The 25,796-nt window shown below is 36.9% G+C and overlaps 2 protein-coding genes across 5 annotated transcripts; both read right to left on the reverse strand.

Moving 5' to 3' along the window:
* Positions 1-7,329: 7,329 nt before the first annotated feature.
* Positions 7,330-17,339, reverse strand: LOC116719333 (cytochrome P450 3A56-like). Of its 2 annotated transcripts, XM_032561825.1 has the most exons (13): positions 17,233-17,339; positions 16,993-17,086; positions 13,760-13,812; positions 13,565-13,664; positions 13,365-13,478; positions 11,911-11,999; positions 11,671-11,819; positions 11,213-11,340; positions 11,049-11,115; positions 10,810-10,970; positions 8,621-8,847; positions 8,324-8,486; positions 7,912-7,989 (listed from the first exon to the last, which is right to left on the reverse strand). In XM_032561825.1, exons 1-13 carry the CDS (start codon positions 17,301-17,303, stop codon positions 7,912-7,914), a joined length of 1,494 nt encoding a protein of 497 aa, XP_032417716.1. In that variant the 5' UTR covers positions 17,304-17,339. The 2 variants fall into 2 exon arrangements, with proteins under 2 accessions (XP_032417715.1, XP_032417716.1); XM_032561824.1 differs by having other exon boundaries at positions 7,330-7,989; positions 10,810-11,115.
* Positions 17,340-19,235: 1,896 nt separating this feature from the next.
* Positions 19,236-25,580, reverse strand: LOC116719911 (cytochrome P450 3A30). Of its 3 annotated transcripts, none has more exons than XM_032562733.1 (13): positions 25,464-25,545; positions 25,224-25,333; positions 23,410-23,462; positions 23,215-23,314; positions 23,019-23,132; positions 21,929-22,017; positions 21,689-21,837; positions 21,230-21,357; positions 21,066-21,132; positions 20,827-20,987; positions 20,352-20,578; positions 20,055-20,217; positions 19,236-19,722 (listed from the first exon to the last, which is right to left on the reverse strand). In XM_032562733.1, the coding sequence occupies exons 2-13, from the start codon at positions 25,239-25,241 to the stop codon at positions 19,645-19,647; spliced, it is 1,347 nt and encodes a 448-aa protein (XP_032418624.1). In that variant the 5' UTR covers positions 25,242-25,333; positions 25,464-25,545; the 3' UTR covers positions 19,236-19,644. The 3 variants fall into 3 exon arrangements, with proteins under 3 accessions (XP_032418624.1, XP_032418621.1, XP_032418622.1); XM_032562731.1 differs by having other exon boundaries at positions 19,417-19,722; positions 25,224-25,317; positions 25,464-25,579; XM_032562730.1 differs by having other exon boundaries at positions 20,827-21,132; positions 25,224-25,317; positions 25,464-25,580.
* Positions 25,581-25,796: the final 216 nt, after the last annotated feature.

Raw genomic sequence — 25,796 nt, forward strand, 5'->3', positions numbered from 1 at the left:
ATTTTTCTGAAGGGGCTACACACTCGGGGAGAGTCTGCAACAACTTTTTCTTGTCAGGCACCGAAAGCTGCAACGTGAGAGTTTTCGGCCAGTGCACTTGCTCGCTCTGAAGCTGACAGAACAACATGGAGTCCGGTCGGATCATAGGAAGACCCGGAGCGGATTTTCCAGGAATCGGAGTGCTGTTGCGTTCAAAGACCCTTCTTGAGACCTATAATGTGTAGTGGTTTTCAAAAGATTCGTGACAACTGCCACCTCTGTAAACACTACGTTTCCAAAGAAAAACGACTTCCACTGCTTTGAAAAAAGAACAAAACAGGTTTTTAAATTTTTCAGTTTGTTGTGTTTTGTCATAAACATGGACACACATTTTGAAATGTTTAATTTAAGGATTTGGGGTGATTTCAGGACTCCAAAATCCAATAAGGCTGACCACACACATAAAGGGATTGTTTGGATTTCATGAACTGTGATTTTGTGAAAATATTATATCTTACATGTTACATGTTATAGCTACCTCACTTGTATTAGATGAGTAATTTCATTTAATTCAGGGATCAAATAATAGCTTGATTCCCACTCCATCTGCCTTTATTGTTGTGTCCTTGGGCAAGACACTTCATCCTCTTCCCTGCTGGTGGTGGTCAGAGAGTGTGGTGGCGCCATGACAGCTTCTCTTGTCAGACTTTAGGCTTTAGGCTACTGGCTTGCCACTGTCCGCTTGTGAACGTGTATGTGAATGAATATGTAACAAATAATAAAAAAATAATAAACTAAGAAATTATAACCAAAAAATACTTTTGCATATTTTTACATAGTATAATACACTGCTGAAAAAATAAAGGGGACACCTAAACAGAACAATGTAACTCCCAGTCAGTCACACCTTTGTGGAATCAATGTCACTGGAAGTTAGGTAGTACATTGATAATTTTTGTTTTTCCTTCTCAAATCAATTTCACTGTTAATAATAAAGTTTTGATAATATTTAATTAAGATGTAGGATGTTATTTTTTAGTGTTTCCTTTAATTTGTGAGCAGTGTATTTCAATAGGTTCTTTGACATCTTAATGACTTTTACTCTTTAGCGAATGAAAATCACAAAATTATACATATTTGTCTGGACTTCGCTCAGATATTGCTTTTTGTAATTATGTTTTGAAAAGCATAGTGAACACAGTTCATTTTATTCCTATATTTACACATAAAGGTCTCTTGAGACTCATTTACAAGAGAGATCTTAATTTTTTTCTTCTATATTTTAGGTGCTTGTGTATGATTTACATCGAAGTTCAGCTTCTAAAGATAAATTTGGTCCAAGCAGTGACAGCAATGAGAGATACCCTATGACTGTATGGAACATTGCATTACCGGTAATTTATTTTTATGTATTATTTTGGGTACTGTGCTTCTTTTTTGACATGTACAGTACAGACCAAAAGTTTGGACACACAGTTGTGTCCAAACTTTTGGTCTGTACTGTAAGTCCTGCATTATTCATTTTGGAGCCAGTTAGAACCAAAAACTTATTTATCCATCTAAATCAGTCACCTTAAAGGAAAAAAAAAAACACTGAAACATCCACGACAGAAATGTGTTTTCAAAAAAGTCCATTGAAACAAGAAAACTAATTTGATAATTTTGAGAAAATATTCATGCAATATTACTACCATACAATTTCTTTTAAATAGGAACAAATCATGTCATAATATGAATAAAGAGCAGGGCAAAGGCAGAACTTTGACTATAATGAGTTAAACTGTCTTACAGGTAGTGCACTGTTCAAGAGAAAGGCCTATAACCTATAACATTTAATGATTTACAGATCAGCTCAGTTTGATTCAGTCTATTCTGCTCTTGTCTTGCGGAGGAACCTCTCAGTTCTTCACAGTGATGTTAGGAGCAGAAGTGAATAAAGTGGACATGTTAGGATAGTCCCAATAACAAATATATCATGCAGTATTTTTGTAGCAAGACTACAGATTCATGACATCCTTTCTTTCATGAACGTCACATCTGGGCCTGTAGGTAGTTCAGCTACAGTTCATGTTTTCACTTCAGGAAACTCATGTTTTTCTTCAGTGGTTTGTTGAGATTTTTATAAAAGCTCTAAAAGCATTACTACTGATTATTAACTTCATCTCTTCCAAGCCACTTTCTGCCTGCAAATTAGAATATAGTTGTTTTTTTCTGCAAAAAAAAGTCTTAGCAAATGAATACATGTATGCAGTTTGAGCGGTGAATAAAAGAAGTATATTTTTTAGATCTCTGGTGAAATATTAGACATTTAGATTATATCTAGCTCATTTTACATGATGTTAAAGCACAGGACCTGGTTTACCCACATCTTTTTTTTTCTTTTCATTTTTTATCTCTACTCTCTGTTTATAAACATAGAAAGAACAAGATGATTGAAAACTCTGGAAAATGGATCTGTGAAGGAGTAGGGGCCAAAAATGGGGAAGTCTACCAGACTGTCTACATGGGAGCGCTAATAAAATACGAAAGAGATATCAAATATGCTGGTGTTCCAGTAATATTTGCTTTTAAGATTATTTTATCACCAACAAATGGGAAGATGTACAATAAAAATAAAAATATATCAGACTGATTTTTTCCCTTCAACAAAATAACGTTCTTAATCTAATTTTCAGAGAAAAGTAATTTAAAAAAAAAATCAAAATAGAACCAAAAAAAGTTGGATATTAAAAACCAAACAACTTTAAACCCAGCTATAATATGCAAATTTATGCTGACTTGGACTTTTCAAATAAAAGATTTTTATTATTATTATTAGGCTATTATTATTATTTTGCACATTTAAGCATAACAATTCCAAGAACTTGTAATGCATTAAAACACCACTTATAGATAATTAACTGGTTTCCACAGGATTTCTCCAAAAATTGTGTTGGGCTGCCTGTGTTGTTGTACTGGCTCCCAAACCTTTCAGCTTCTCACCTACAAAATGAGAGAGTTGTTCCACCTGCTATCAACTGATTTATTGCTAAATTAGTTGAACAAGGTTATAATTACAATCAACACTGCTTTATTTTATCTGTTGTAATTTGTTTTACAAATGGTATCATGCATTTGTCATGATACCTTTAGTCTTTTGTCAAGACCCTACAATGGACCTCAGTCGGAGTCCTGACCCCAATTTTGGAAAATCCTATTATTTTAGAAACTTTTTGTCCTTATTGTTGCATAAACATGTCTGATTGTGAGTGCATTCAGAAAGTATTTACAGTGTTTTGCTTTTTCCACATTTTCTATTGTTAGGCCATATTCCAAGTTGTAGTAAATTAATCTCTTTCCTCAAAATTCTACACATAAGTTTCCACAATGTGGAAAGTGGTATTTGAGTTGTTTGCAAATTAATTAAAAATAGAAAACCAAAAAGTCACATTTACAGTAGTATTCACAACCTTTGCTTAATACTTTGTTGATCCACGTTTAAGAGCAATTACAGTTTGAAGTGTTCTTTACAGTTCATCAGGTGGATGGGAGGTGTTTGTGCAGCCATTTTCAAATCTCTCCAGAGATGGCTTATAGGAGAAACAAATGTTATTTGCACTATTAAAAAAGCATATCAATCATTCCAATTAGTTAAACATTTAAAGCTAGCAGTCAAATTTACACTAATCACAAATACGTATGTCAGAATTTACAGCAAGCATCTAGAAAAAGAACAAGAAAAAGAAAAGAGAAATGTTTGAAATGTTTCACATTGTCAAAAAAAGGTTTTTTATGAGCAAAGCAATAACAGACAAGATGTGAAGTTTTCACTTGATGAAGGTTACCATCACTCATAAACTGAGTCACAGCTCTTAGTTTGCAGCACAGATAAAATGAAACTCATCATGATCAGACTTGCTGAACCAGAGATGGTCTCCTTCTTTCTCCATGGCTCCACTGGTGTCACAGTTTTCTTTTGGTTTATCGTGGCCCCAGTGTTTAAACTCTACAGCACTGTCATCAACCCAGAACCAGTAACGGAGGGAGGAGGTGCAGTGAAGGCAAAGCCATACGAAGGGACTGTTGGCTTTTCTCAGCCTCCAGTTCAGAAAAGGTCTGCATCTCTTTATCCAAGATGGAGGCCAGCTCTTTGTGGTTATGTCTGCAGTAGCTCAGGGCTTCTTCCCAGGTATTTAGTCAATCAGTAAAAAAGGTGAATCTCAAAAAGAAATGTAAACCTGTTTTATTTGACAGAAAAGTCAAGCAACTCCATATAGGATATAATGTAAACAGCACAGACATAAATGCAATTAGTTTATAGCAGGCATGTGAATGATCTAATGGTCTGACTGCTGATTGCAGCATTACACATTATTAGCAAAAATAGAGGGTCCCAAAACCAAATTTTGCCTAGGGCCCCATGGAGCAGTGGGCCAGCCCTGTCCCCCATCAGCAAAGTCAACTCACCACTGTCCACTGACCACCAGGGAGTGGTCAGTGGACCCCTGTCTTCACCCAAGAGTGCTAAGGGCACATATGGACACCCTTATGCTTGAACATGGTGTTCAAGCATAAGGGTCATCATCATAGATGTGTTCAAGCATGATGTGTGTGTTCTATGATGATGAGCACAGAAGTCCAATAACAGAACACCACTCGGGTTTAGATCAGGATGGCCAATCTCCTCCAGGTCTCACTGTCATTGCCCACATGAGCGCTGAAACCCCCCAGCAGAACAAGGAAGTCCCTAGAAGAGGCACTCTCCAGCACCCCTCCAACGACTTGTGTGTCTCTTTTCACAGAGGTGAACCCCGACACACAGGCACCAAGATGAAAGGCAAAAAGTATCTCCTTCTATGCTCCTCTCGCTATGATCAACTCAGCAGAGCCTGATCCAAAGTTCCCAGGCTCCACTTGGAGCCTGGGGACCAAGCGGAGCCCGGTGGAAGATATGATGGTGGGATTAAGGAGGTCTTCGAATTACTCAGCACAAGTTATTCTCCATGGCCTCTGTGAACTTTTATCACACCCAAATTTTTGCATCAGCGACCACCCGAGCTGCATGCCGCTTGGACTGCCAGTCCCCATGAGCTGCTTCCGGGGTCCCACAGACACAAAAAAATCTGATAGGTCTCTATCTTCAGCTTGACAGCATCCCTCCCTTCTGGTGCCCATGAGCTGATTCTAGGGTTGCCCTCAAAACAGGAACTGATAACCTTGTGGCCACAACTTCAATATACCACCTTGACAATGGACAGATGCAACATATAAAACAAAGACTCCTGGCTTGTCCCGATTTACTACATCCTTCATCTTCAGTGTTTCAATGATTTCATTCTGAACTCCAAAGACACTTTTTTGCAATATCTTTGTAGGCAAAGAGTTAACTGTAGTTGTAAAGATAACTCACTCAACCTGTGAGCAAACACATCCAGGTCCATTTGGTCATGGGGAACATTGACACTTTCAAAAGCAACAAAGTCTTCTGATGCCTTTACTGTCAAATCCATAGTTATGGTTTTGATGGTAAATTCCTCATCATTAGAGGAATCTTCCATGTCCTTTTGGACTTCAAGGACAATGTCAAATGCAAAGTATTTTGATCTCTCATTATCAGAGCTCTCTACTGAAACGTCATTGCCTCTAAAGCTACATCCTAACAACTTTTCATCTCCCTTTGTAAGAAATCCAAGGCCCCAACCAATATCAAAAATCATCTTGACTTCATATGCAGTTAAAATGGGTTGTAAGAGCAGTTTGAAGTCGTCTCTCTTGAATCGATCTACCTCCTACAAATGAAAAGCAAACTGAGAATTATTGCATTTCCCATGATGATCATAATCTCTTTTAACCTTTATGACATCATCGATGATAACATAAAGGTCCTAATCGACATGATGATGTCAAACAATCTGTGTCAGGTTCTTGTTTGTTTTAGTTGCTATGGAAACACAAAGAGGTATGTATGGGATAAGATTACTGTCTATTAAAAATGCATTCATAGACATCTAATTTTGTAAATGTAAGTTAACAAATGTGCGTAAATGTAAATTTTATATTTCTCCTGTATTCCGACTCATACATACATGTAAAAATCTGAGATTTTACCTATGAGAATACTCATAAACAATTAAATTAATAAAAGCACAGGTTTTATAGAGAGTAAGTATTTTTCCAGCAGTTAGACACACATCAGTCACATTTAGGAACTGGCTCTAAGACATCTGCTTGATCGATTTTGAATTGTGGGTGAGGAGGATCCTCTTAACCCTCATCTGGCAGCTCTATCACGCTGGCCTGACTGGTGGATTGCTGCAGACATGGTTCTCCTCCTGAAAGGCTCTCCTCTCTTCACAGAGGAATGCTGGAGTGACCATTGGGTTCGTGGTCACCCCCCTGACTTAGGACCTTTTGCCCCAATCACTCAGTTTAGATGGCCAGCCAGCTCTACAGTCCAGGTGGTTCTGAATTTCTTTCATTGATGAATGAGACCATTGAGTTCAAGTCAAAGCCTCAGAACGTTTTCTGGATCTTTCCTCACACTTGTGCTTCAAAACAATCCTGTCTCAGGAGTCTTCTGATAATTCCTTCAATTTCATGCCTGGTGTTTGACCTCCGACATGTTTTATAAAATGTGGAACATTGTCTAGAAAGGTGCGTGCCTTTCTAAATCAAGTCCAATCATCTGAATTTACCACCAGTGGGCTCCATCTAAAGCCTGATGTGGTCTTTATCAGGTTCTAAAATAATTTGTCCAATTTCATGCACAGCAACATACGGACTCTAATTCATACAACAAAAATGAAATCAACATGAAAATGCTGTATTTCATGAATTAAGTATGGTCTTATTTTTTTCCAAAGAATACTTAGAGGAAAGGTAGCAACCCCTGTGCTCCCAAGTAAATTCATTTGATCTGTTAATAATCAGCAGGTGTAGCACCTTTGTATCCTCTTTAGAGCATACAGCAGTGCGTTAAACTGCAGAGGACGGACTGGACCAGGAGTGACCTTGTGGCTGCCCATCAATATGGTAAAACCTAAAAGGGAATTTTCCAATGCTTTCTTGTTGACAGTTCTAGAAAGGTGGCATCGTATGCATAAAATAAATTTTAAATTTACTAAAAGAGTTTTACAGCTACATCAATCAACCAGCAAGAGAAAAGTTTTTATAAGGACATAATAAAACTGAACTAGTTTTTCATAGGTTGTACAATAAATCTTGATGAAACCATAAATATGAAAAAAAACACAGCTATGAAAACATATTCTACAATATCTTTATTAAACAATGATTAAGTCAAGAGAGTAAAATTGCATGTGTCTATAAACATTGCATGTCATTTATCCGTTGGTACAGGATATAGTGTTAAGATCTGGGGTTGTTTGAGATTGGTTTTGTCTTTTGTCTTTTTTTTTTCCATAGTCGTTTTTATTACTTCTACATCTTTTCCATTTCCACTTCAGTTCTTCCTTACTGAGTCTAGTTTATGTCCTTCTTCTTTTTAATCTTTGTGTCTTTTGTTTATCTAGTCCCCTGTGTACTCTACCTCGCCCCCTGTGCCATGTCTCTCTCCCTCTCCTCAGACTGACTCCTGCTCCCTTCACTCACACCTGCAACCCTTTAGCAATCAGCCCAGTTCCTTTGTTCCAGTATTAAACCTCTGAGTATTTAAGATATTCATTGTCAGTCACTATTTGCTGGTTTGTCTTGTTATCAACTCAAATTCCCATACCTGGTGCTTTTGGGTCCACTCAACAATATACATCATGACATATAAAGAAATAGGGACAGGCATTAAAGATAATTCATTTAGTATTGTTAGCATACTCTAAAAATTGCTATATCAGTTTGATATATTATTATACAAAACTTTAATCTATAGGAAAGTAACATAAACTTCCCAAAATAAACTTCACAAAAAGATTAAAAAATATTTCTTCAGCTGGAAGGTTAGGAGCGAGGGATCAGCTTCAGCTGGATGGGTCTTTTGGGTGCCAGCAAACCCTGGACATCCATCTCAAATGGGATCTGGTAGGAAATTCAATGTGTAGAGAGAAAAATGTGTGAACTGAATAAGCAATGCAAAGAACAGCTTGGCCATTTAATTCAAACATTGTAAAAAAAGAAAAGAAAAGAAAAAAAGCTACACTTGTCTAGAGAAACCTTATAGTCAAAGAACAAGAGACAATGAAATGAAGATCAGTATGAATTACTGTGCAAAGCTCAGTGTTAAGCAGAGTCTTCAAACTTTGGATGGACAAAAATAAGTGTCATATTGTTACGTAACACTAAAAACCTACCCATAAGCTTCCTCACGCAGACTGAAAGAGGAGCAATATGCAGAGTTAATCTGTAATCTCACCTCAGTCTCTCTACACACAGAGAAGCTGTACTGCTGCAGGATCTCCACCACTGCCAGTTTCATCACCACTAGAGCAAACCTCATCCCAATGCAGTTCCTTGGCCCTAACCCAAAAGGCATGTATGTGTATGGATCAATGTCCTCCTTGTTTTTCTTGCTGAATCTGATGCGAAAAATACAATATACACATAAATATGTAACCAAAAGTATTCATACTAGCAGCAGACTTCTGCAGATGATACGCAGCAATGCGCATTTTTCTCCCTTATTTAGTGGTAGTTGTTCATTCCTTCTTACCTCTCAGGTTTGAATTTCTCTGGTTCTGGCCATATCTCAGGGTCCCGGTGCAGAGGCCATGTGGGGACCAGGATAACCATGTCTTTTGGAATCACAAGGCCATTTATCTCCACAGATGCTTTGGCCACACGCTCCAAACGCGCGGCAATGGGGAACAAGCGGAGAGACTCATTGATGACGCTGTCCAAGTAGTCCATCTCCATCAGAGGCTGATACTGAACAGGAGCCTACACAAACACAAACAGGCTGTTTACCAGGTGATACTGCAGTTCTATAGGCCAGTCTGAATAAGTTAGGATATCATTCAAAAGTTAAATCATACCAAGCTGGTGTACTAAACCAATCTATTTAAAAATGGGCAACTTTTAGTTTTAAATCAGCATTTTGTTTGTTGGGTAGCTCATACCCAACAAACAGGTGGCTCAGATAGAATAATAACATTTTTCGTGGACAGGTGTATTGCCAAAAAGACAATGATAATAATAATAGTTCTTTTTCATCATTTTCATTCAGACTTTTTTCATTCAAGGATTTATCCAAATAAATTCCTGATCCCAGGCCTCTTTTACCTTGTGGAGGAACTCAGAAGATAGTTTATTCACATTTGTGTACAATTATTCATATTAAAGTATGGATAATGTATTCATACATTATCGGATCATACATTACATTCTCTCTCTCTCTCCACTCTCTATCTCTTTCTTTCTTTCTTTCTTTCTTTATCTCTCTCTCTCTCTATTGGAATATACTGTATATACTGTATATAGTACAGTATATATACTGTATATATATGTACTGTATATTCTATATATATTATTATTTAGTAACCATATTAATGTAGTATGAATACTAACTTTATTATAAATAGCTAAGGGTGGTATCTATACTACCTTTAGCTGAGCTAAATACCCACTCTGTGCTATAAAAATGTGAGCACTGGTATTGGATCGATATTAGTGTGATGAGGCGGATACAGTTTCTCATCCAGACAAGTACTTGAATTTGCTCACAGAGTTTATAACAGAATTGAAATGCCAGATATAAAGAGTTTAGAGTTTGAATTTGAGAGCAGGATCTCACACCTCTATAATGTTTGCAATATTAAAGCTTTGTGTCAGCTATTGAAGGGAAAATGGTATTCCTACTTAGATTAAGTGCAGATTACAGTTAAAGATTTAGCATATAATCATTGTGTGTAGCAGAAAGTAAAAAAGGAACTGTTTTTTTTTTCGTTTCTGCTACATTGTATTATTTGTTTGGCACAATATAAAACATAAAGTATTCACACAATAAAACCAGCAAATCTCTTCCGTGTCTTTCCCAAAAGCTTAGTTATTGGCTTTCCACTGCAGCTCATGATCTCATGCTTTGTTTTTTATCTGATTTGTGTTTGGTGCCACCGTGTGACTGAGAATGTTATTGCTTCATCAGGTTGCTCAGATTGAGGAATAACAAAAATTTACTGGGAGTCAGATGGTTGGGCAAAAAACGAAGTGGAAATAGAGGCACTAATTACCACAAACTACATTAGTATGAATACTATTTTAGAAGCTTTAAAATATTGGTGCCTCTACTTTACTTTAGAGGAGCTAATTAAATTTTACACTGACAAGGTCTCTGACCTGAAAAGTTTCTCTAAAGATAATCTGTGAAAAGATCAATCTCTTCCACCTCCTCTCTGAGCTGCTACTGCCATCTGAAGAAATGCGCCACTCCTGACCAAAAACAACCAATCAGAACCAGGAGTGTCTTTGCGCTGTCAACGTACTTGCTCGCCAATGTGGTAATGGTAGGGAAACAATTAATTGTTCCAGGAATACCATTTATCCACTGTCATCGGTGGCCATGGTAATTAGCCCAATCATTCACAACAAGCTATGCTAGCTGCAGTATAATAGAGAGCAAGGAGGGGAGTTAGAGGGTTGTGGGGGTTGAGCAGCGCCACACAGAGGCTGCTTAACAGCTCTTAGACCCGCCTCCTGGCACGAATTGGTTGTTTGTTGTTGGAACTGTGAGCATGGGGAGAAGGCAAAGGAGCACGATGTTTTACAAAGATTATCTGTCTCATCCCATACTGTCATGACATAATGACAGTTTCAACAAATATGAAAAAAAAACAATTATACAAGTTAAATACCTGATGTTTAAAGACCTAAATGCTTTACATATTCTATATTTGGCATATGTACCTTGTTGGGGAAGGTGGAATCAATCTCCTCCTGGAGCTTTCTCATGACCTCTGGGTTCGTGGCCAGATTGTAAGCCAAGAAAGAGAGAGAACTGCTGCTTGTTTCATAACCAGCAAAAATGAAAATCATGGATTGGGAAAGGATCTCATGGTCACTTAATCCTGCAGAAAATACAACATGGTTCATAATAGTAAGATGTGTAGCTGTGTGATATTGTGAGTGTTTGAAGTACTTCTCACTTTTGTCCTTTTGCAACCCATTGTTCTTTTGAGAATCAATCATTAGTTGGAGAAAATCTACTCGACTCTGCAAGTAAATAAGAGCAGATCAGATCCCATTTCTAGGCCTGCTGATAAAAAGAGACTGAAATGCGGGAAAAAAATCCCATCATATCTGACTGTACCTTCTGCTGGCTGGTCTCACGGTTTGACTTAATCTTCTCCAGAGAAGCAAAAAAGAAGTCGGTCACAGATTTGGGGAAAAAAGAAAATTCTAACTTTTCAAATATGGGGCCGAGGAAGGGGAAGAAAGCTGAAATTAAAGTAACAACAATTATAATACACTGGACAAGGAAGGTCAGGAACTATTTTGTCTGTTACAACATTAATAGATTGAGATTTAACAAAATTATATTCTATATAAAAGCATAAAGCTGAAAGAGTAAATGATGCCCATGAACCTAAAGGTTCTGTCTTTTTTTTTTAAATGACAGAATTTTTATTTTATGAATAACTAAACCATGAGCTTGTAAACTAGTATAAAACATCCAGTTTCCATGTCTTCTAAGGATTGAGGAATGAATTGGATTATTATTGGAGCACATATCATTAACCTTGTGTTTGTTCTTCCTTTATACTTTACCGACAGCGAGGAAGAGGGGGTTTAAAAAGTCAAACTTCAGCATCTTCTTGATGTTTGTCACAAATGGGTCTGAAGGGTTGTTCAGTGAATCAATATCTACACTGAAGGCCGTACTGGTTACGACGTCCATGCTGTACGATCCAAAGAATCTGTAAACAAACACAAATATGTTTAAAATGTATTGGCATTGATAGAGGTGAATTTAAGCATCTTGTGGAACAATTTTATAAAACGTCCTACTCCTTCAGTTCTAATGCTTCTCCCTTGTCTGCCTTTTTCTTCATGCTGCGGATCAGGTTAGCAGAATGACTCTTCATGACTTCAAACATCTAATGCACACATAGAGACAAAAAAAAACATTACCACACACACAAATAAAAATGGAAAATGTTCTGGTTTGAAATTAAAGTTCAAAATATATTAGACTAAATCCTGATAACTTGAGCATGTATGCTTGCTCCAATGTTATATCAAGATGCAATTTGCTGTTGCAATATGTTTATTCAGGGATTGCTGCAAAGTCAGAGACTCATAACAGTCTGTTGGGCTTCCTTTGAAAACTTTCAGCCATTTGGCATAATAAATAAAACTTGATTACATCGTTTTATATCCGAATCGAACTGCAATGTATGTGATTGAATTTCAATCTGTTTATGGGATTGGATTGCATTGACTGTAAATATATTTCTATTTAAAAAGGATCTGGTTTTGAAGCTGCCTAGAGACAACATGTGTCGTGGCTCAGCACGACACAGATAAATTGAAATCTGAGCAAATCACCCAGAATCCCGAGTCCTCTCATGGTTTACTTTCTCCAGTTGTTCTACTAGTTTTCCTGTCTAGGAAATGAGATTGCTTTGAAAAAAAAAGTGAAAAGGGTGAAAATAGCTGTGAAAAGAGTTCACCAGATTATCATCTTGAATTTTCTGGAACTGCAAAGTGTTCTTGGTGCTATGACCACCAACTAGGTTTACAGAATCCACTCAAAATAAATTAGCCCACAGCACCACATCTCCTCCCTCCATGATTAACAGTAGAAATGAACTGCTTATCTCCATACCCATAAACTTGTTCTTTATTTCACTTCAAATTCACCTGGAGTTTCTGTTGCCAGATAACTCGCTTTCCCCGAATCATAGCACAACAAAGTTAAAGTTCGAGGCCCAATCGTGAATACCAAACTCCACACCTCTTCATTTGCTTTTTTCCCCCTGTGTCCCTCCCAAAAAAGGATGTAGACAGAATGTTAGTTTTGCAATGTGAATATTTTCTGGTTGTCATTTCCTGACAACCAGAAAATAAGTCAGTGTGTATTGCATGACACACTGACTTATTTCAGTGTGTCATGCAATACAACACACGAGAAAAATGTATTACTAATTAAAAAGGCTTAGACATTCTGCTTACTAAATAAATCTAAGGTATCAAAACAATATTCTCCATTAAATTTAGTCTATAGAATTTATCAGAGTTGTATACTAATTGCATGTTTCTTTGGGTTTCTCCACAGAAAAAACGCACTCGACTTTTTTTTGTGTCTTTAGGATGTGAGCATGCTTTGTAACAAACGGTGAATTTATTTCAAAGCTTTTTATTCCTTTTTACCAGCAGTGCCAATATATTTGGAGGAAGCAGTATGTTCATGTCAAATTGCTGTAAAAGTTGAAAGATATAGAGAAGGTGGAGAAGCTCACCTCCTTCAGTCTCCCAGAGGTGAAGGAAGGAGACAGGACACTACGGATCCTTTTCCATTGATCATCTTCAGCATTGAACAGGGAATCATACAGGGGCCCATCTAGATGAAAATTCTTTTGACATAATAAAACAGCAGCTGATGAGAACTAAATGAAATATAAATCACTATGACTTCATATGTAGAGCAGTAACTGCATACTCTGCGGTTGGTGAAGAAAGAGTAGCATTCCTTAACCAGAATGGCCTTTATGATTTCAGGATCTGCAACACACAACACGGGCTGGCGGCCATCGTAAATACTGAAAGATTAGAATGAAACAAACAATTTAAGCTGAAACAAATCATTGGTTTATTGTGTCTATTCTTCAATGACAGTTACAACATGAAAACTCACCCCCATATTTTCCCATATTTCCTATAGCACTCTTGATCGAAGTTGAAGAACCCCTAATTACAAAAATAATGTTACATCAGAAATATAAGATAATTTAGAGAACACATTTTATACAATTTTCAGCAAAATGAGTTAATATATTAATGGGTCATCTTAACAAATGTTGTTCATAGAAGCTAAATTACATTATTCTGACTCAATATATCAAAAAAATATATACATTTTCTAAATGTGATTTAAATTGAACTGCATATCTGGCTGCAGTTCATTTTAAATCAATTTAAATCCGATACATTCCACTACACTGAAATATAGCTTCGTTAATTGGACCTGTTCACATTTGTCTTTAAATCTTCAGAGTGTCATTGAAATCTTGTTGTAACATAAATAAGCTAATGATAATCCAATAAAAATAATTCCAAGGTAACAATTTTATTAGAAATCAAGTCCCATCTGTTAGAACCATAAAATCTACCCTCGTGACCATTTAAACTATCAAAACCCCGAGTTTATGAGGAAATTATTTCAAGTTGCATTTTCATTTAAATTATTCCTGCTGATATTTTTATGCCCTAAGCTTTCATTAGCAAACTAATGAATAGCTAATAGAACTAAATAGAACATTACACATACTGTAAGAAAATATTTATTTAAAATAGCTACATTCAATGTATAATCTGAAGGCTCCCAGCAGGAATCGTGTTCTGTGGAACATTTTGGTGCTATCAGTCTCTGGTGCTTCTGTAGCCGGCCAACATGAAGTGGATGAGACTTGTTGTCCAAGATGACCTGTATCTTGGACAGAGTCCTTCTCTCTGACACCACTGTCAGGACGTCCAGCTTCACTGCAGCAACATCACTAGCCTTGCTTATCAATCTGTTCAGTCTATTGGTATCCTCCACCCTCAGCCTGCTGGTTCAGCACACCACAACATACAGGATGGCACTGGCAACCACAGACTCATATAACATCCTGAGCAAAGTCCAGCAGATGATTAAAGATCTCAGTCTTCACAACACAAGGATGAAGATGCCTCTGCACAGGAAGTAGAGGCGACTTTGGCCCTTCCTGTATATAGCTTTGGTGTTCTTGATCCAGTCCAGTTTATTATCAATGTGGAATCCAAGATATTTATAATGCTCCACAATGTCCACCCTAACCCCTGGATGGAAACTGGGGTCACAGGCATCCTGGTGCTCCTCCTCAGATCCACCACCAGTACCTTGGTCTTTATCACATTGAGCTGCAGGTGATTCAGCCCACACTATGTGACAAAGTTGCCCACAGCAGCCATGTACTCATCATCCTCACTAATACAACTTCCAGCTGAGTCATCTGAGAACTTCTGTAAAAGACAGCTACACAAGTACAATAGCTGAAGTCAGTTTCATAGAGGATAAAAGACAGTCCCTTGTGGGGCCCCTATGCTGCTGACAACAGTGTCGCAGGTGTACAAACTGTTGTCTGCCAGTTCACAGTTCATGGACTTTGGACTGGCTGTCCACATGTAGACTGTCTGGACTGGACAATCTAGAGCTGGCAGAAATGTGGACTATCTGGATCATCAGATAGTCCACAGTCTGATGTGGGTGGTCAGCGCCACCTACAGCGCCTGTAGTCCTTGGAGTCACAGGGATGCTGCGTCTTTGGCACCAGAACAATGCAGTATGTTTTCCACATCACAGGGACCCTCTGTATGCTCATGTTGAAGATATGAAGGAAAACTGCACAGAGCTGGATAGCACAGGAGTTCACACCAGCGGGGCCTGCAGCCTTGCCAGGGTGGAGTCTCACCAGCTGGTTTCTATGGTGATGTTTACTGTAGAGGTGACCAGTTGAGGGGTGAAGGGTGGAGAGCAGAATAATGGGGAAGGAAGTGTTAAAGTGAGATGAAAGACTTTGTGGAGGGGTAGGGGAAACCTGAACCTGGTAAAGAGGCCAACAATGAAATAAAAACTATTTAAAATAACTAAACTTCTGGCATTCACACTGGAACTTTGAGAATCATGTACTGTATGCTGAACAATGAAAGAAATTTCACTGAATTAATTCCTTTTTCTGAATTTCTCTTTTCACTTGGGTAGACATGTTTTTATTAACTGAATTTTATTCAATGTCATTTATTAAAACTGTCATTCATTTGACAATAGTCTTAGAATCTGTTGTGGAAAAAAACTCTTGGATAAATGGACAAAATACAAAATAAAATCGAATTTAAGAAATTTGTGTGATTGTAAAATATGTTACTACTCTGTGACCATACCACTCTAAAAAGTGATGAAAAAATAATTTTCTCTTTCTACCTATTTCAATATGTGTTTGTAGTCAAGATTCATCATTGGATTTGGTGGAACAGAGAATATTGTTGAAAATCTGAACCAGAACCAGACCTCTGTTACAGAGATCAACTAACAGGATCTGCTACAATTTAGATTAGCTTTGACACATTATAAAGTATTTACTTTATAATCCTTTTACACTGAATTTTGAGTGAAAGAGCAAGTTATGGTGAAATGTGATCACCATAATTTGTAGATTGTTTTTACATCTTGATATTTCAAGCAACTGTTGCAGGTCAGGTGCTGCTCTACAATAAAATCAAGAGACTCATCTCTTAGTTGCAAAAGGAAAACAGAAACAGTTTATCTTTCATCTTGATAAATTGCATTAGTGTGGTTTTAAACAGAAAGGATTACAACATGACTATGCTCAGACTTCTAAAGATGTCTAAATGTGGCAGAAACATTTTATTAGGATTGTTAGGCATAAATTTGGATCACATCAAGCAGACTAACAATGTCTGTATTTTAAAGTGTTTGTTTTTCCTTTATTAGGACAGGACATATAGGGTGAACAGCTTTCAACTTGTTTTCTTTAGCTGAATAAGGGAAATGACTGTCCTTTATTACCCATTAAAAGTAATTGGACAATGATTGTAGAACAGGTTCATACTCTCATTACTACCAATACAATTACAGCATTTTACCCAAGCGTGAAACAATAATGAGCAATAAGGACATGTAGTTGAGAATGTTTAGAGGTTGACAAAGTGTAGAAATCTTGTACATTTAAATCAGCATTTATCCTTTTAGATTTTCAAAAAATAAAAATAAAAATACAAAGGCTGCAAGGACTTCTGAAGAAGATCCAAGAAATGTAATATCTTTGATTAACATGTTAACATGATCTACTTTTTATACTATAAGTGTGGTTTAAAAAGTGTTATACATACCCTTCGATAATTCAGCATTGTCCCAAAAAATGGGACAGGTTTAGGACCAGAGATACCTAATTTCTTGAAAGTTCCATAAGGCCAGTAGGCATAGCTGTGGATAAATAAGGCTGAAAAATTATGTGTGAAGTAAAAACAAAAGCAGTAAATTCTGAGCGGAAGAGAATAGAACAAATGTCAGTTTCAGATTCAAGTAATTGAAAGAAATTAATAGATCAATGCTCATTCATTAACACTCACACAAGGAGGAGTGTGACGAAGGCAACCAGCAGAGTCCATGTCTCAGCGGAGAAGTACAAGAAGTAACCCATCTGTCCTCTCAGTGGAAGTATCTGTCTCTGTGACACCAAATGTCACCACCTGTACCTTTTATCTCCTGCTGCACTGATCTGTTGCACAAGATGAAGTGTGTGAAAGTTAAACCAATGGTAGCGAGGTTGGTAGGTTTGCCCAAACGGTTTTCCACTTCGATCTGCAAACTTTGAGAATGTTTCAAGCTGACACTCACTGAGAGCGTCTGAAGTCAGAACTCTGACTATAATAATCCATCCATCCATCCATTTTCTGTACACCTTTGTCCTTAGTGGCATCGGGAGGGGTGCTGGTGCCTATCTCCAGCGAACGTTTTTGGCGAGAGGTGGGGTTGACTATAATAATAATAATAATGGAGGTTGGGTTACTGTCTGCCTGTCTATATGTGCCTTTGTTTTGTCTTTTGTGAGATCTCTGAATACAATCTAAATTATGAAGGCCACTTTCAACAGTTTTACTGTGTATATGCTGGAGAAAAGCAGAAAATCTGTTTTTAATGCCACTTTTTCTCAGTTTGTTTTTAAGATTTCTAGTTTTCTACTGTACTCATTCAGACATGCCCAGTCATGTTATTGGATTTATGAGTAGCAGAAACTGCTTTTATTGTTTTTCCTGAGAATCAAATGATGCCAGAGAGTGACCAGTTATGTAACTCTTAAGGGAGGGAATAGATGATTGGTGCCCGCAGTTGAATTCAAAGTACAACCCCCCCCGAGCTCAACAGACTTTGGATATGCCATATCAGTCATGGACCTTTTGTTTTTTTTTAACTGAAACACAGTTTCTTCTTATCTCATTTCTCTCCATATTTGTTTTGTAAGTATTTTTGTGATCAAATAAGTTGTGCTCACTCTGAATATCAATACTCTTCAAAATATATGCATCAAAATGTTATTGCCATGAAAATAAGTTACACTTGCTGTACTGCATCGGGTCCAGGTATGGCCACACTGTGGAGTATTTGAGAAGTTGGGGATGTCATTAAACTAACCTGATGTAACCGCAAAACTATAAAAAAAACACAGATTTGAAAACATATTCCAGTCTTTATTAAACAATGACAAAGTTAAGATAATAAAGCTGCATGAGTCTCTCACAAGATTTGTGAGTAGGCATAATTAAACAGAAATCCTGAACTCAGGGATAAATAAAATATTTTTAAACTAAACTATATACAGTGTACACTATATTGCCAAAAGTATTTGCTCACTCATTAAAAATCATAGGAATCTGGTGTTCCCATCGGTTCCAGGGCCAGACGTGTATAAAATTAAGCACCTAGGCATGCAGACTGTTTTTACATTTGTGAAAGAATGGGTCGATCTCAGGAGTTCAGTGAATTCCAATGAATTTCAGGAGCTGGGCTTGGCCCCTTAGTTCCAGTGAAAGGAACTCTGAATGGTTCAGTATACCAAGACATTTTAGACAATTCCACTCAAGCTTTGTGGGAACAGTTTGGAGCTGGCCACTTCCTCTTCCAACATGACTGTGCAGCAAAGGTTTGCTGATGTTCACAAGATTGACATCAGCAAACCATTGACCAACACAATGCCACACATGCTGTCTGCCGTCTGTCCAGACCCAGGAGGCTATCAAATATGAGAATTTTCCCACTCAAGTCAGATACAGTCAAGTTGATAACCTGGCAGCTTGTGCAGCTATCCGGGTGGCTGATGTCAGATGATCTTGGAGGTGAACATGTTGGATGTGAAGGTCTTGGGCTGGTGTGGATACATGTGGTCTGCAATTGTGTGGCCACTTGAATGTACTACCAAATTCTCTGAAATGCCTTTGGACAGGAATGTGTGAACTTGTGGTAGAGGAATGAACATTAAATTCACAAGCAATAGCTCTAGTTGACATTCCTGCAGTCAGTTTGCCAATTGCAACATCTGTGGCATTGTGCTGTGTTCTAAAGCAGCACAATGCAGTGGTATTTTACTGTGATCATTCTAAAGTACACCTGTACACTGTTTATTGGCAACACAGTTTAAAAATATTTTTTCTCTCAGTTCAGCATATAAAGAAAAAGGGACTTACAGTGCTATAGGCTTCACTGAAAAATTCAGTTATAGGAAAGGAATGTACAATTTAATCAAATTGTAAACATTACAATTTGATTTAGATATATTTCATAAGCTGGAAAAATCATATATATCCAAATATACATCATTACATATAGAAAAACAGGGACAGAAAATAAAGCTCATTAATTAAGTTGTATTATAAGCGCTATATAAGATGTATCATTATACAACAAATTCATTTATGGGAAGGGAATATAAATTTCAGAAAATAAACTTCACAATTTGATTAAAAAATATTTCTTCAGCTGGAAGGTTAGGAGCGAGGGATCAGCTTCAGCTGGATGGGTCTTTTGGGTGCCAGCAAACCCTGGACATCCATCTCAAATGGGATCTGGTAGGAAATTCAATGTGCAGAGAGAAAAATGTGTGAACTGAATACACAATGCAAAGAACAGCTTGGCCATTTAATTCAAACATTGTAAAAAAAGAAAAGAAAAAAAAAAGCTACACTTGTCTAGAGAAACCTTATAGTCAAAGAACAAGAGACAATGAAATGAAGATCAGTATGAATTACTGTGCAAAGCTCAGTGTTAAGCAGAGTCTTCAAACTTTGGATGGACAAAAATAAGTGTCATATTGTTACGTAACACTAAAAACCTACCCATAAGCTTCCTCACGCAGACTGAAAGAGGAGCAATATGCAGAGTTAATCTGTAATCTCACCTCAGTCTCTCTACACACAGAGAAGCTGTACTGCTGCAGGATCTCCACCACTGCCAGTTTCATCACCACTAGAGCAAACCTCATCCCAATGCAGTTCCTTGGCCCTAACCCAAAAGGCATGTATGTGTATGGATCAATGTCCTCCTTGTTTTTCTTGCTGAATCTGATGCGAAAAATACAATATACACATAAATATGTAACCAAAAGTATTCATACTAGCAGCAGACTTCTGCAGATGATACGCAGCAATGTGCATTTTTCTCCCTTATTTAGTGGTAGTTGTTCATTCCTTCTTACCTTTCAGGTTTGAATTTCTCTGGTTCTGGCCATATCTCAGGGTCCCGGTGCAGAGGCCATGTGGGGACCAGGATAACCATGTCTTTTGGAATCACAAGGCCATTTATCTCCACAGATGCTTTGGCCACACGCTCCAAACGCGCGGCAATGGGGAACAAGCGGAGAGACTCATTGATGACGCTGTCCAAGTAGTCCATCTCCATCAGAGGCTGATACTGAACAGGAGCCTACACAAACACAAACAGGCTGTTTACCAGGTGATACTGCAGTTCTATAGGCCAGTCTGAATAAGTTAGGATATCATTCAAAAGTTAAATCATACCAAGCTGGTGTACTAAACCAATCTATTTAAAAATGGGCAACTTTTAGTTTTAAATCAGCATTTGTTAGATGGTTCATCAGGCATTTATTCCAGTTAAATACCTGATGTTTAAAGACCTAAATGCTTTACATATTCTATATTTGGCATATGTACCTTGTTGGGGAAGGTGGAATCAATCTCCTCCTGGAGCTTTCTCATGACCTCTGGGTTCGTGGCCAGATTGTAAGCCAAGAAAGAGAGAGAACTGCTGCTTGTTTCATAACCAGCAAAAATGAAAATCATGGATTGGGAAAGGATCTCATGGTCACTTAATCCTGCAGAAAATACAACATGGTTCATAATAGTAAGTTGTGTAGCTGTGTGATATTGTGAGTGTTTGAAGTACTTCTCACTTTTGTCCTTTTGCAACCCATTGTTCTTTTGAGAATCAATCATTAGTTGGAGAAAATCTACTCGACTCTGCAAGTAAATAAGAGCAGATCAGATCCCATTTCTAGGCCTGCTGATAAAAAGAGACTGAAATGCGGGAAAAAAATCCCATCATATCTGACTGTACCTTCTGCTGGCTGGTCTCACGGTTTGACTTAATCTTCTCCAGAGAAGCATAAAAGAAGTCGGTCACAGATTTGGGGAAAAAAGAAAATTCTAACTTTTCAAATATGGGGCCGAGGAAGGGGAAGAAAGCTGAAATTAAAGTAACAACAATTATAATACACTGGACAAGGAAGGTCAGGAACTATTTTGTCTGTTACAACATTAATAGATTGAGATTTAACAAACTTATATTCTTTAGAAAAGCATAAAGCTGAAAGAGTAAATGATGCCCATGAACCTAAAGGTTCTGTCTTTTTTTTTTAAATGACAGAATTTTTATTTTTATGAATAACTAAACCATGAGCTTGTAAACTAGTATAAAACATCCAGTTTCCATGTCTTCTAAGGATTGAGGAATGAATTGGACTGTTATTGGAGCACATATCATTAACCTTGTGTTTGTTCTTTCTTTATACTTTACCGACAGCGAGGAAGAGGGGGTTTAAAAAGTCAAACTTCAGCATCTTCTTGATGTTTGTCACAAATGGTTCTGAAGGGTTGTTCAGTGAATCAATATCTACACTGAAGGCCGTACTGGTTACGACGTCCATGCTGTACGATCCAAAGAATCTGTAAACAAACACAAATATGTTTAAAATGTATTGGCATTGATAGAGGTGAATTTAAGCATCTTGTGGAACAATTTTATAAAACGTCCTACTCCTTCAGTTCTAATGCTTCTCCCTTGTCTGCCTTTTTCTTCATGCTGCGGATCAGGTTAGCAGAATGACTCTTCATGACTTCAAACATCTAATGCACACATAGAGACAAAACAAACATTACCACACACACAAATAAAAATGGAAAATGTTCTGGTTTGAAATTAAAGTTCAAAATATACTGCTCAAAAAAATAAAGGGAACACTTTAAGTGTTAAACACCTGTTTAAGTGTTCCCTTTATTTTTTTGAGCAGTGTATATTAGACTAAATCCTGATAACTTGAGCATGTATGCTTGCTCCAATGTTATATCAAGATGCAATTTGCTGTTGCAATATGTTTATTCAGGGATTGCTGCAAAGTCAGAGACTCATAACAGTCTGTTGGGCTTCCTTTGAAAACTTTCAGCCATTTGGCATAATAAATAAAACTTGATTACATCGTTTTATATCCGAATCGAACTGCAATGTATGTGATTGAATTTCAATCTGTTTATGGGATTGGATTGCATTGACTGTAAATATATTTGTAATTAAAAAGGATCTGGTTTTGAAGCTGATCATTTTGATCAGCTGATCAGAGCAAATCACCCAGAATCCCGAGTCCTCTCATGGTTTACTTTCTCCAGTTGTTCTACTAGTTTTCCTGTCTAGGAAATGAGATTGCTTTGATCTTGTGCTTTTTTTCTGGTTGCCATTTCCTGACATATATAGATAAACAACTGGCTTGCTTCAGTGTGTCATGCAATACTAATACCAAAAGGAAAGGAGTACTAATTAAAAAGGCTTAGACATTCTGCTTACTAAATAAATCTAAGATATCAAAACAATATTCTCCATTAAATTTAGTCTATAGGATTTATCAGAGTTGTATACTAATTGCATGTTTCTTTGGGTTTCTCCACAGAAAAAACGCACTCTACTTTTTTGTGTTTCTTTACGATGTGAACATGCTATTTCTAATAAAAGGTGAATTCATTTCAAAGCTTTTTATACCTTTTTACGAGCATTGCCAATATATTTGGAGGAAGCAGTATGTTCATGTCAAATTGCTGTAAAAGTTGGAAGATGTAGAGAAGGTGGAGAAGCTCACCTCCTTCAGTCTCCCAGAGGTGAAGGAAGGAGACAGGACACTACGGATCCTTTTCCATTGGTCATCTTCAGCAATGGATACGGCATCATACAGGGGCCCATTCAGACGGAAATTCTAACATAATAAAGCTGGTGAGAACTAAATGAAAAGCAAATCACTATGACTTCATATGGATTGTAGAGCAGTAACTGCATACTCTGCGGTTGGTGAAGAAAGAGTAGCATTCCTTAACCAGAATGGCCTTTATGATTTCAGGATCTGCAACACACAACACGGGCTGGCGGCCATCGTAAATACTGAAAGATTAGAATGAAACAAACAATTTAAGCTGAAACAAATCATTGGTTTATTGTGTCTATTCTTCAATGACAGTTACAACATGAAAACTCACCCCCATATTTTCCCATATTTCCTATAGCACTCTTGATCGAAGTTGAAGAACCCCTAATTACAAAAATAATGTTACATCAGAAATATAAGATAATGTAGAGAACACATTTTATACAATTTTCAGCAAAATGAATTAATAAATAATGGATCATCTTATTGAATGTTGTTCATAGAAGCTAATTTACATAATTCTGATTCAATATATTTAAAATATATATATTTTATAAATTAGAGTTAAACTGAACTGCATATCTGGCTGTATTGGACTAATCTACCTAGACTCTGTGATCATGTGTAGTGGTGAGAATCACCCAATTCCAGTGAGACAGAGACAGGGAGCAGTTTAGAAATAAATGATGAAGAGCAAGAACATACAACATTCACAAGGACCACAGGGAGCCAGAGCAGAACTAAAAAAACAAAATCACAGGAACCAGGAACAATCAGGGAAGTAACAAGAAGAACCAGCAAGAAGTGAGTTTACGTGGAAATTAGTTCAAGTCGCACTTTTAGTTTGATTATTTCTGCCAAAACTTTCCCCTTTAGCCTTCATTTGCAAACTAAACAAGAAAAACTACATAGAACACTACATATATAAAAAAAAATTACATAAAATAGCTGCATTTAAAATAAAGATGTAAAATATAATATAGAACTATTTCACGGAACTAAACTCCTGGCATTCACACTGGAACATTAGTCCTGTATGTTGCACAATAACAGAAACTTCACATTGTGATTACTAAACTACTTCCCTTTTCTGAGTTTCACTTTTCATACGAGTCGTCAAGTTTCTTTTCTTTTACATTAGTCAATGTTGTTTATTAAAACTCTCATTCAATTAACAGTATTCCTAGGGTCACTTGGATAATTGAAAATAAAATCTTATTTAAGAAATGTATGTGCGAGAATAAAATGTATTATATTTATGTTAATATAAAAAATTATTTACTCATATCTTTAGTTAGACAGTATATCAGAAAAGTTCAGATGGATGATATTCCTGAAAATCTGAACCAGAACCAAATCTCTGTTGCACAGATCAATTAACAGGATCTTCTATAGTTTGGCTTACAGAAGAAATTAAAATACTTAGACTTTTACACTGAATTGTGAGTTGATAGTTTTTATATCTTGAAATTTCAAGCAGTTTACAACAGTCAGATGTGGCTCGACAACATAATCAAGAGACTCATCTCTTAGTTGCAAAAGGAAAACAGAAACAGTTTATCTTTCATCTTGATAAATTGCATTAGTGTGGTTTTAAACAGAAAGGATTACAACATGACTATGCTCAGACTTCTAAAGATGTCTAAATGTGGCAGAAACATTTTATTAGGATTGTTAGGCATAAATATGGATCACATCAAGCAGACTAGCAATGTCTGATTTTTAAAGTGTTTGTTTTTCCTTTATTAGGACAGGACATATAGGGTGAACAGCTTTCAACTTGTTTTCTTTAGCTGAATAAGGGAAATGACTGTCCTTTATTACCCATTAAAAGTAATTGGACAATGATTGTAGAACAGGTTCATACTCTCATTACTACCAATACAATTACAGCATTTTACCCAAGCGTGAAACAATAATGAGCAATAAGGACATGTAGTTGAGAATGTTTAGAGGTTGACAAAGTGTAGAAATCTTGTACATTTAAATCAGCATTTATCCTTTTAGATTTTCAAAAAATAAAAATAAAAATACAAAGGCTGCAAGGACTTCTGAAGAAGATCCACAATGTAATATCTTTGATTAAGATGTTAACATGATCTACTTTTTATACTATAAGTGTGGTTTAAAAAGTGTTATACATACCCTTCGATAATTCAGCATTGTCCCAAAAAATGGGACAGGTTTAGGACCAGAGATACCTAATTTCTTGAAAGTTCCATAAGGCCAGTAGGCATAGCTGTGGATAAATAAGGCTGAAAAATTATGTGTGAAGTAAAAACAAAAGCAGTAAATTCTGAGCGGAAGAGAATAGAACAAATGTCAGTTTCAGATTCAAGTAATTGAAAGAAATTAATAGATCAATACTCATTCATTAACACTCACACAAGGAGGAGTGTGACAAAGGCAACCAGCAGAGTCCATGTCTCAGCGGAGAAGTACAAGAAGTAACCCATCTGTCCTCTCAGTGGAAGTATCTGTCTCTGTGACACCAAATGTCACCACCTGTACCTTTTATCTCCTGCTGCACTGATCTGTTGCGCAAGATGAAGTGTGTGAAAGTTAAACCAATGGTAGCGAGGTGTGTCAAGGGAATATTGTCAAGGTAATATTACTAATCTCCTCTCATGAGAATGTCTTATCCTATATACAGTACATCTCAGGCTTGAATCATTACTGCTCCATTGGAGAATGTCTACTACTTCAAAGTTATATTAC

Source organism: Xiphophorus hellerii, chromosome 5 (assembly GCF_003331165.1).
Source record: "Xiphophorus hellerii strain 12219 chromosome 5, Xiphophorus_hellerii-4.1, whole genome shotgun sequence".
In the NCBI taxonomy this organism is placed as follows: Eukaryota; Metazoa; Chordata; class Actinopteri; order Cyprinodontiformes; family Poeciliidae; genus Xiphophorus; species Xiphophorus hellerii.